The sequence below is a fragment of the Lepidochelys kempii genome, chromosome 9, assembly GCF_965140285.1.
Source record: "Lepidochelys kempii isolate rLepKem1 chromosome 9, rLepKem1.hap1, whole genome shotgun sequence".
Classification (NCBI taxonomy): Eukaryota; Metazoa; Chordata; order Testudines; family Cheloniidae; genus Lepidochelys; species Lepidochelys kempii.
In genome coordinates this window covers 10,962,531-10,975,020 of record NC_136388.1, presented here as the reverse complement: position 1 = coordinate 10,975,020, position 12,490 = coordinate 10,962,531, and the positions used below count along the sequence as shown (strand labels likewise).

General features: G+C 41.7%; 1 protein-coding gene across 3 annotated transcripts in view; it reads left to right on the top strand.

Annotated features, from left to right (window-relative positions):
* The window catches only part of FXR1 (FMR1 autosomal homolog 1), a 67,978-nt gene that overhangs the window by 28,900 nt on the left and 26,588 nt on the right, over nt 1–12,490 (top strand). For all 3 annotated transcript variants that reach the window (XM_073359290.2, XM_073359288.1, XM_073359289.2), the window contains 5 exons: nt 3,050–3,121; nt 6,968–7,116; nt 7,803–7,896; nt 8,995–9,111; nt 10,690–10,860. In XM_073359290.2, coding sequence (XP_073215391.1) covers nt 3,050–3,121; nt 6,968–7,116; nt 7,803–7,896; nt 8,995–9,111; nt 10,690–10,860 — 603 coding nt within the window. The remainder of the gene's footprint in view (nt 1–3,049; nt 3,122–6,967; nt 7,117–7,802; nt 7,897–8,994; nt 9,112–10,689; nt 10,861–12,490) is intronic.

Here is a 12,490-nt window from a genome sequence, read left to right as displayed (position 1 = left end):
GCATAAATGGAACTAAAAATTGCTTGCCATGTTGGCTGTAGTAGCAGTAAAAATAAAGCAAAACACCCACCGCGATCAGCCATTCCGTGGTGTGCAGGAAACGGTGTGGGGGAGGAGCGGGGATGGAGGGTGCGAGTGGGAGGAACTGGGTGGAAAGAGGCAGGGCAGAGATGGGGGCAAGGCCTGGGGTGGGAAGAGGTGGGAGAGGCTTGGGGGAAGGAGGTGGGTGGGGGCGGGGCAGGGTTGGGGGAGGGCTCAGAGGAAGCCAGTGCCTGTGCATAAGAACCCCCAATTTGGGTCAGAAATGGGGTTTGGACATTTAGGTCCATATCACAGATCTCTACCACTTCAGCTAATGGGATAACTGATAGCTATTGATAACTACTTGTTGAGTATGGTGTTTCAACCAGATATACACCTACCTTACAGTAAATTAATCTAGTCCACGTTTCCCTACTTGCTTATGAGAATGTCATGTGGGAAGCGCAATAGCATAGCAGAGTTGATACAGTAAATTGATCTAGACTCAATGCAATGGAAAATTTCATCCTGACTGAACACTGTTCGAAGAACATTCACAGGCTTAGACAGTGTGACCTGGAATTTGCTCTGCAAAGTTACACAGCAAGAATCTCTCAACATCTTTATCAGAAATGCACGGTATACCAATGAAGAAGCAAACTAAGTTTTATAAACTGGTAATGGTAAAGTAAGCATTAGTGTAACAATGTCACTATTAGAAAAGGCAAATGTATCTCTGAATAAGTTACGCACTTCTTTTAATGGGTGCTAAAATTAGGGGTAGGAAAGGTCTGTGCCCATGTATTATAAGATACAGCTTTGCAGAGAAGCAGTGTAGTCTAGTAGTTAGCACACTGGTCTGAGGAAAAGCAAATTCTGTATCCAGTTCAGCTTCTGACTCACTGTATTACCTTCACCAATTCCATTAGCTTAGTGCATCAGTTTATCCATCTTTAAAATGGAAATTCTTATCTACTTCCCAGCAACATTAAGAGTACAGAACTGAGTTCCTTGCACGAAAGGTGCTATTGGAGTATGAATTATTAGTTACAGTGGTATGTCTGATTATGGCAGTTACTGTTAGCCGCATTCTAATAAAATTCTATGGGAATATGCAGTAAATCAAGAATGGAAAGCAAGATCAACCTGATGACCTATTGTCAACAAAATGTGCTAGATCAGAGTTCTAGCCGAAAGCCTGGTTCCTTTCTCCAATGACTAACAAACACTGAGAAGGCTGTGCTGGAAATATTCTGATCCTTAGAGAAGAGAGATTGCTTTTCATTGCTCTGCTGTGACCCTTTCTGGATAGATATTTTGTGTGTCTGCTGAGTGCCCAAGTATCCATCATTATATTAAAAGATCTGTTAAGCTGCTGCTTTCCTTTTTGTTTATCAGAGTAGAAATATTTGGCAATCTCTCTTCCCATGGTCTTTTCCTCCCTTGGGCCTGGTGTCATTTTACATTCCATTGAGCAAAGGAGGGCTAGACCTCACTCCTAAATGTGAATGGAACAGTTATGTTTTGGGTTTTTGGTTTTTGGTTTTTTTTTTTTTAAGAGGGATTTTTGCTAAGAATTAAACATGAAAAAGAGAATGTGTGCTAAACTCCAATGTTGTTTGGTCAGTGGTTTACTCTGTTCTCTGCACTTACTTTTTTTTTTTTTTTTTTTTGGCTTGAATATTTTCATTCTCTATCACAAACCTGCTTTTTCCATCTGTTTCATTCTGCAGTAAAATCACAATCTGTTTATAGCACTGGTTTTGCCGTGGGAATGAATATGATGTCACAAGTTCAGCCTTCTGACCTCAGAGTAGGATCAGATAGGGAAAGATGGGCCAGGAAGGTGCAGATCTTTTTCTCCAGAGAGTGCTTGGTTGTAAATGGTGGTGTGAGGGGGAAAAAAAACTTGAAAAAGTATATTTGTGTTTTAGGGATAATATGTGTACCACTCCATCCAGTATGAAACTGCCTTTTTTCATCTTGATTGATCCTTTATTATTGATGGTGATTTAGTTCTCTGTTTTTACTGGCTGACTCTTACATTTTCCATCAAGATTTTTTGAACATAAATGTTCTTGAGGTGACTGAACTAGACTTGCCTTATTGATTATGATACTCGGAGAAGGGTAGTGTATCTCTTCATGAAATTCCTACTATTAAAGGGTGGTACATATATGTACAGGACAAGCTTTGGGGGGTGGAGGGGAAGATGGTGGGTTTTTTTCAAGTTAAAACACCCAGTAAGGAAGGTGGTATTGACAGCAGCATTGTGAGTGATGGATCTTAGACATGTAGTCTTAAGAATTGCCATAGCATGTGCACATTTTTCCATTTGTAGTATCAAGGAAAAAACCTATTTGGCATAGTCAGTGTGGCCAGTGCAGGGTATATTTTTGTCTGTTTTGCCCTGGCTACTTATAAATTTCTTTCTGATGGCTTTAGTGTACTACATTAATGTATACTAAACATGTGGAGCAATTCAAAGTTGTGAATGTCCCCCAATTCATCACTTGCCTGATGTTAAGTAGGTACTGGAGTACGTATAGTGGCACTATCATGAGCTGACCTGAGTCCAGGTCACTGGGTAAACTATAGACAAAATGGCATCCTTAACTGTGAATTTCTTGGTTCTTGTGCACTTTAGCCTCATAGAAAAGTGTTTGAATTTATTGTGGAATTGCAAGAATCCTGTGTCTTCACATGCTATTGAGTAAATTTTTATGCTCTAGTTTTAAACCCCTCAAAAAGCTGCCTTGTGCATTATTAACAGAATCTGCACACCTAATCTGTGTAGTGCAATGTTATGAAAATTTATATGATGAGATGCACATATGACTGGCTAACTGGAATTTTATACAAAAATAGTTTTAAATTGCAGTATCTTATGCTACTGGTGGCTTTTATCTTGGTGATTAGCTGTGTTACTTGAAAAAGATTAATTTCTGCTTCATTGCTAGTTTAACCTGTTAGGTTTTTTAATTGTATATATTTTAAATATGCTCCTCTTGTATTTTTTTCCTTTCAGGTTTACTCAAGAGCAAATGACCAAGAACCTTGTGGCTGGTGGCTGGCAAAAGTTCGAATGATGAAAGGAGAGGTAAGTTACTTTAAAACTTAGGACTATCTGCTCCCATTTGAAGTGCAGCAAGTATGGAAGGTAAATATTGCAAGACTCATTAAATCTGTGTGCAGTATCTTGTGATGGAGAAATGACACTGTGATATAAGGACATGAAAAACAGAGCAGGTGAGAGTGGGTTGTTGCTAATACAGAAACAAAGCATAGCTTGAAAAAAGAAAAAGGAACTCAAAGTTAAGTATTACCAACACAAAACCATGATAGCAGGTTAGGTCATAAATTAAGGCTGCTCTTGGCGATGGTAACTTGTAGCTAGCTGACTGTGCACAGGTGGGAATAACAATAAATATTTTTTCTTGTAAATTGCTCGGTAAATGGGGATGGCTCCTGGATACTTGCCATTTTGTGTGTTCGACACACCTTGAGTCAGTATACCTTGGATCTGGTTGTTTAGGTTCTGTAAGAACTACATTGCATGCCTAACTCTGAGTTATGTGTCCATATATTGGATGAACCATTTCTGGACTACGTGTGGTACCTTGTATATCTGTATGCTTAGTTTCTGACATAATTGAAACAAATCAATCTATTTTGCAAACAGAATTGGTGAGGTTAAAAAAATATGTAAAGCAAAACATCCTGATAAGATTTTAAATTTGATTCAGTTCTAATAATTAAGTTACTTCACATCATTTGTATGGACAATAGAACCTCAGAGTTATGAACACCAGACTTACAAACTGACCAGTCAGCCACACACCTCATTTGGAACCAGAAGTACGCAATCAGGCAGCAGCAGAGACCTCCCTCCAAAAAAGCAAATACAGTACAGTATTGTGTTCAAATGTAAACTACTAAAAAAAAAAAAAAAAAGAGAGAGCAGCATTTTTCTTCCGTGTAGTAAAGTTTCAAAGCTATATTAAGTCAATGTTCAGTTGTAAACTTTTGAAAGAACAACCATAATGTTTTGTTCAGAGTTATGAATGTTTCAGAGTTACGAACAGCCTCCATTCCTGAGGTGTTTGTAACTTTTGAGGTGCTACTATATTTTTCTCTTTACATTTCACTCATCTTAGTGAAAGGAGACTAATCTGTTGTTTCTATTCAAAACATTTTTCAATGCTCTTCTGTTTTCTCTTTCTATGCACTAGGAAAATGCAACCATGTTTTGATTAAAATGCAGCAAGGACATGGTTTTTTTTTTTTTTTTAAATATATATTTCCATGAATAGTTAAAAATACACTGAATTTTGGGCTTAAACTATAAATCCTAACATGATGACATTTCATTAATTTAATTACATATTTCAGTTAAAAGTTTGGGGGTTGGTTTTTTTCCGAGTGGGGATTGGGCGTGGAGTTGCATTTAAATATTGCCCTGCTGAATCAGAAACCCAAATACAACAGCATCATGCATCAACCAAGAGATTTGGAAAGTAAAACTGTTCAATGTCTTATTTCATTTTGAAACTGAATAAAATACAAACAACAAAAAAAATGAAAGTTGGCTGTGGTGGTGAGTGCCCTAGAAATAACCAGAATAGCTAGAACAGCAAGTTAGATTTCTAAAGTTTTCAGTAAATCAGTAATAATTGAAGGTGATAATCTTTAATATGGACAAAGATGCTTTTTGAAAGATGTTTATCTCAGCAGCGCTCCTGTAATAAATAGGAGCCTGATTCTACTAGTCTTCCATGTGTGTTATTCATATAGATAGCCATTACAGTTGCAGGCACAAAAATGATTTGCACACTCAGACACTTAATTTAGGTTTAGTGAATCATGGCTACATATCTGACGCTGTCCCATTAAAATATTATTGCTGTATTGTGAATTGATATGATGGGTACTAGTTGGAGTGACCCTTTCCAACTGAAAAGCTGTATTTTTTTGTCTTTAGTGAGTAGTACGTCTCCAGAAACTCAGTCAGGAAAGAAGGTTGGGAATAAAAAATTTGTTACGTATTTCATGAGCTTTGATCTTTGCTTAGCTTTTTGTTAATACTTCTGCTGCTTCTGTTGAACTCCATTGGGGCAAGGAGTTACTTAAAGCACATCATTCGAAATAAACCATTGTCAAGGACAGTCACCTATCTACGTGTCTTCTCTCTTATTGTGATCTGTGTGGATTAACAAGCTGGCAAGAAAAGACACATTAAACTTGTGACATTGAAAGATACTTATTAGAACATCTGTCAACTCCCCTGCAGTGGAGTTAAATACAAGCCCTAATATATTTCTCTTTGTAAGTCACAGCAGCTTGGGATTTTACTACCAACCAGCTAACTAAAGTTTTTGGTTAGAGGACTTGGATTTAAATAGTGAGAAACAGTACAAATATCCATAGGTGTGCGATCTATGGTTTTTTTTTAATGTAACTCAACAAATATGTTTTTAATTATATACACAAATGAGAAGTTACCTAGCCTTCTGACTCCCCAAACCTTTCGGAGTTATTGACAGTAGAAGTTGTTTTCGTGCTTTGATCTCCTGTATCCTTACTTGTCCTTGCAAAGTACTGATAGAATTACATCTGTTACAAATTATATAATCTTCGAGCTTTTATTCACTTCTGAGTTCATTATAGATGCTTTGGCTGGGTATTCTCAGATTTAAGTTTGCTAAACAAGGGACTAATCTGAAATTTACAAAAGATGTATCTGATGATGAACAACCATATGATTATTTTTGGTAATCTGTTTATATGGCATGTTGCTAAACTGAACTGCTTCTAAATGTGGTAAGAAATATTACTTCTCTAAGAGCATGTGGACTTTTTTTATCTTCAAAATGTAGTTGCAGGTATATGCATTTTAAACATTATTAAAGATAAACTGGAAGAGAACAAAAGTTTATGTAGACAATACATATGGCAAATAGTTGTATGTAATCATTTATTTGTGAATAAAAAAATCGTTCCATGAACCAAATTTAATTTAAAATGTGGTTATAGTCAGAAAAGACCCTATGGAAATTATGGCACCGCCTTACCAAACATATCTGTTCCTTGTGTGTATTTCAGTCAAGTCTGCTTATGTTGACAAAAAACAAGTATCTGTTTTTGTGTAGGAGCAGGGGAAGATTCTGCCTGCTCTTTCGCAGTTGCCCCATGGGATGGAAAAGAGGATTTGATTTGCGAAGGCTATGTAAAAAATGTGTATCCCGGCACAAAGCTGAGCTTTGTGGGCCTTCCTGTGTACTGAAGGGTTGGGCAGTAGGGCCAGAATAGTTGCAGCTTTTACATCTTCCAGACCTTTTGTCTTCTGAAACTGAAATAAATATATGTAAATACAGAGTAGCACCATAGCCTGAGACGGAAGTATACCTCCTCCTCCTTTATGTCCAATAGTTATCTGCTGGTCAGCCTATTTACACAGTGGATTTAACTTTTACTGCTGTTCCTTCAGAGCCCAATACATGAGCGTAAAATTAGCTGGATTCTGTTCTCCCTCAAGCATTTTTGGAAAAATTGTTGGCTAATTTCTTGTTGCATTACCTTTAGTAGTATACGGAATGTACTAAGCAGAATGAAGACAGTTTAAATTTCAGGTTCTGGATTGAATTGGCAGTTAGAAAAAAAACAGTATTTGATTTACAAACTGAGCAAACTTAGTTTCCAGTCGTACAATGCGATGTGCATCTGCATACCCTTCCACCCATATAGAGACCCATTGGCTTCAGTGGGACACTGGGGGAGGAGGTCTGCACAAGCATATAACATTGCAGGAGCACAGCTTTGTCAAAATAGAACTATGTTTTAATGTGTAAACCCATATTTTATATTTCCTTGATGGTGGAGATAGTAGCTGTTATCTTTATGAAATGGTTACTTTTAATTAATGATTTTTTTAAACTTCCCCCCTTAGTTTTATGTCATTGAATATGCTGCTTGTGATGCCACGTACAATGAAATAGTCACATTTGAACGACTTCGACCTGTGAATCAAAATAAAACTGTCAAAAAGAACACGTTCTTTAAGTGCACAGTGGATGTTCCTGAAGATCTGAGAGATGCGTGAGTAGCTCTACATACTGTAACTTCACTATTATTCATTTCAACATGGCATATTCCTTTCTTCATATATGTATCTTAAATTCTTGTCTTAGGTTATTTTTTGGAGAGAATACCCCTGTTGTAGTTTAAAGTTAAATGGCATTAACTGTGATACTTCTATCAAATATGAAAGTGATGCGGTTTCCAATCAGCCTTGCTGGAACCACCGAGTGATGACCTCCCACCCCGAAATGTTCCTCATGTCATACTCTGGGACAGTTGTACCTGCCCCCTCCTTCTTCCCTCCACCAGAAGGCTTGGTGATTTTTCTGGTAGTTGAACCACATACTCTTTTGTGGTTGAGCTGAATGCCGTGGAAGAAGAAATCTTTGATCAAACAGGCTGCTTCCTGAGCCTGCAACCCTGTACACCTGAGCTGCTACTGTAGCCAGCTGCAGTATAGAGTAACAAGTAGAAAAAGAAGACTTTCAAGGAGCTGCAGACAGCTTTACCTCCTCCACATTTGCAGTGTGAAATCAGGTGGATCCCCAGCACATCTCCTTGAATTAGTCTAGCGTTTTCCAGGCTGAGAAACATTCCTTATTATAGACTACTGCCACATTCTCATTTTTGAGTAATAGGGTTGCACAGTTCTTATTGATATGATTCTTCAGCTGAAGTAACCTTTGCAACATTCATTTCTCTAGGTGCGCTAATGAAAATGCACATAAGGATTTTAAGAAAGCTGTAGGAGCTTGTCGAATTTTCTACCATGCTGAAACTACACAGTTAATAATACTGGTAAGAAATCAGTTTATTTTTTGTGCAGACAGTGCATGAATATTCAGGATATTACCTACTACAGATTGTTGTGTGCTGCCTGCAGATCTCTGTGAACTGATTTATTTGTAAGGCTATGCACATTTCAAGCAGTTTAATGTATGTGTGTCTTCTTAATATCATTTTAAAATATGTATTTTGGAGTAGGCTCATTGGATTGGTGTCAGTACTGCATCAAAGGCAGCCTGAGTTTGGGAGTGATCTTTGGTCTCTCTGATTGATGTTTGCTGCGATGCTGCTTTCTGCAGAAGTAACGTGCTTAGTCTCTTTTGAGGGTAAAGGCACTCTTGCACAAATTCCCTTTACTGTATGTAGAAGGGAGATCATAATCATAACCATAGCCATTTAGGGAATTGGGAGCCTTAGGGAGATTTTGTAATATACAGAATGATAGGTTAAGGGTAGTTAGTCGTATCTTTTATCTATTTTTAACTGTCAGTCAAAGCCAGGGAAAAGCTAGTACTCAGTCACCAAATATCATAGGAAAAATATAAAGGCAAGTCTCACAAATTTGTTCAAATGCAATGAGACTGAAATTGGGTTTGGCCTGGGGAGTCCTGTGTCTGCTCCTGTTAAATACTATTTTCCTCAGCAATAATTCGTCTTTGCAGTTCTGTTTCCTTGGGACAAAATTTTCCATATAAGTTTGCCTGTTCAGATTCAGTTTTCCCGTCTTACTTTTTTGGATTTTCCAGTGAATAAGTGGGTGACCTGCACATATATGGTAAAAAGATTAAATAAAATAATCTAGCAATTTATAATAAATCCATAGTGGGATTATCTCAGTGCAACATTTGCTGTATAGGTCCAATAGAAAAACTGTGGCTGTAAACACACTGAGCCAATGGTAATGGATTTGTGGGGTTTTGTTTTGGAAGCTGAATTTTTCTTGGTATGTCTTGTTTTGAGACCTTGAGGAAGGCTAATATCAATAAGTGACTTTATAAATTGGGTTTATATTTACAATTCAGTTTAATTTAAACAGTAATTTGCCCTCTGAGTGTGGATTTTCTTTATCAAAAGGGGATATTGTTTATCTTACCTCTTCTCTTTTTGTAGTCTGCCAGTGAATCAACAGTGAAGAGAGTAAATATATTGAGTGACATGCATTTGCGCAGCATTCGTACCAAGCTAATGCTCATGTCAAGAAATGAAGAAGCTACAAAACACTTAGAAGTAAGCTGTCTTAGAATGGAATTGTTTAAAGCTAGGGTGGGCAAACTTTTAGGCCCGAGGGCCACATCGGAGTGTGAAACTGTATGGAGGGCTGGGTAGGGAGAGCTGTACCTCCCCAAACAGCCAGGCCCCCGCCCCCTATCTGCCCTCTCCCACTTCCCACCCCCTGACTGCCCCCGGGACCCCACCCCTTATCCAAACACCCCCCCAAACAGCCAGGCCCCCGCCCCCTATCTGCCCTCTCCCACTTCCCACCCCCTGACTGCCCCCGTCAGAACCCCCTCCCCAGTCCTTGTCCCCTGACTGCCCCCTCCCACGGGACCGCCCCTTTCCCCCCCGGGACCCCACCCCTTATCCAAACACCCCCCCAAACAGCCAGGCCCCCGCCCCCTATCTGCCCTCTCCCACTTCCCACCCCCTGACTGCCCCCGTCAGAACCCCCTCCCCACTCCTTGTCCCCTGACTGCCCCCTCCCACGGGACCGCCCCTTTCCCCCCCGGGACCCCACCCCTTATCCAAACACCCCCCCAAACAGCCAGGCCCCCGCCCCCTATCTGCCCTCTCCCACTTCCCACCCCCTGGCAAACTTTTAGGCCCGAGGGCCACATCGGAGTGTGAAACTGTATGGAGGGCTGGGTAGGGAGAGCTGTACCTCCCCAAACAGCCAGGCCCCCGCCCCCTATCTGCCCTCTCCCACTTCCCACCCCCTGACTGCCCCCGGGACCCCACCCCTTATCCAAACACCCCCCCAAACAGCCAGGCCCCCGCCCCCTATCTGCCCTCTCCCACTTCCCACCCCCTGACTGCCCCCGTCAGAACCCCCGACCCACTCCTTGTCCCCTGACTGCCCCCTCCCACGGGACCGCCCCTTTCCCCCCCGGGACCCCACCCCTTATCCAAACACCCCCCCAAACAGCCAGGCCCCCGCCCCCTATCTGCCCTCTCCCACTTCCCACCCCCTGGCAAACTTTTAGGCCCGAGGGCCACATCGGAGTGTGAAACTGTATGGAGGGCTGGGTAGGGAGAGCTGTACCTCCCCAAACAGCCAGGCCCCCGCCCCCTATCTGCCCTCTCCCACTTCCCACCCCCTGACTGCCCCCGTCAGAACCCCCGACCCACTCCTTGTCCCCTGACTGCCCCCTCCCACGGGACCGCCCCTTTCCCCCCCGGGACCCCACCCCTTATCCAAACACCCCCCCCCCCTCCCCTGTCCCCTGACCACCCCAACTCCTATCCACACCCCTGCCCCCTGACAGGCCCTCCGGGACTCCCACACCTAGCCAACCGCCCCCTCTTCCCCTGCCAGAATCTCCACCCCATCCAACCGCTCCCTGTCCCCTGACTGCCCCCCGGAACCCCCTGCCCCTTAGCCAACCTCCCTGCTCCCTGCCCCCTTACCATGCAGCTCCAAGCAGCAGGAGCTTGCAGCCTGGCCGGCCGCGCGGTAGCATGGCTGTGGGGGAGGGCAGGATGGTCCCGCAGGTGTAGTTTGCCCACCTCTGGTTTAAAGTTATCATTTAACTGTGTTCAGTTTTGAGTTCCTTCTTATGGTGGACAAATTCTTTCACCTCTCCCTAGTGCACAAAACAACTTGCAGCAGCATTTCATGAGGAATTTGTTGTAAGAGAAGATTTAATGGGACTTGCAATAGGTACACATGGTAGTAACATACAGCAGGCGAGGAAAGTTCCAGGAGTAACTGCAATTGAGCTTGAGGAAGATACTGGTACTTTCAGGATCTATGGAGAGGTAAGGGGAAAATATGTTTTTGTTCGTTATATTTAATAGTTGGTTTACTCTGGTGTTTATTACTACTGCACAGAGATGAGATCTGAGCACAGGAACAAGAGTCAGAGACTGCTGAGTTCTAATTCCAACTCTGACACAGTTTGTGGGGCCAGTCACCTTAACATCTGTGTTTCCTCAGATATGAAGTGGGAATAAAAATACACACTTCACAGGGGGAGTGTTGTAGGTGGTATATTTAACTGTCTCATATTTGTAAAGCATTTTAAAGATGAGAATTACTATAGTATCATGTAATAAATGTTTGTCACTTTAGCTGTTACTTTTTTTGTTTTGAGTGTATGTAGTTTTTTACCAGTAAAGCCCCTGCTCCCCACACACCTTTTTCTTGTTTTCCTTTTTCTTTTTGGGCACTGCCTATTCCATCATTCTGCAACTCCAGTCTTCTGTGTTTCTCTCCCTAGCATCTTGAATGACAACCAAGTTAGAGATTTGTAATTCTGTTTAGATTTCTTCATTCCGGCCATGGAGTTTTTGTAATGTGATTGAAAGCTCCAGAAGTAAAGCTAAAGGAGTACTTGTGGCACCTTAGAGACTAACCAATTTATTAGAGCATAAGCTTTCGTGAGCTACAGCTCACTTCCTCAGATGCATATCATGGAAACTGCAGCAGGCTTTATATATACACAGAGAATATGAAACAATACCTACTCCCACCCCACTGTCCTGCTGGTAATAGCCTATCTAAAGTGATCATCAGGTGGGCCATTTCCAGCACAAATCCAGGTTTTCTCACCCTCCACCCCCCCCCACAAATTCACTCTCCTGCTGGTGATAGCCCATCCAAAGTGACAACTCTTTACACAATGTGCATGACAATCAAGTTGGGCTATTTCCTGCACAAATCCAGGTTTTCTCACATCCCCCCCACCCCCATACACACACAAACTCACTCTCCTGCTGGTAATAGCTCATCCAAACTGACCACTCTTCAAGTTTAAATCCAAGTTAAACCAGAACATCTGGGGGGGGGGGGGTAGGAAAAAACAAGAGGAAACAGGCTACCTTGCATAATGACTTAGCCACTCCCAGTCTCTATTTAAGCCTAAATTAATAGTATCCAATTTGCAAATGAATTCCAATTCAGCAGTTTCTTGCTGGAGTCTGGATTTGAAGTTTTTTTGTTTTAAGATAGCGACCTTCATGTCTGTGATTGCGTGACCAGAGAGATTGAAGTGTTCTCCGACTGGTTTATGAATGTTATAATTCTTGACATCTGATTTGTGTCCATTTATTCTTTTACGTAGAGACTGTCCAGTTTGACCAATGTATATGGCAGAGGGGCATTGCTGGCACATGATGGCATATATCACATTGGTGGATGTGCAGGTGAACGAGCCTCTGATAGTGTGGCTGATGTTATTAGGCCCTGTGATGGTGTCCCCTGAATAGATATGTGGGCACAATTGGCAACGGGCTTTGTTGCAAGGGTAGGTTCCTGGGTTAGTGGTTCTGTTGTGTGGTATGTGGTTGTTGGTGAGTATTTGCTTCAGGTTGCGGGGCTGTGTGTAGGCAAGGACTGGCCTGTCTCCCAAGATTTGTGAGAGTGTTGGGTCATCCTTTAGGATAGGTT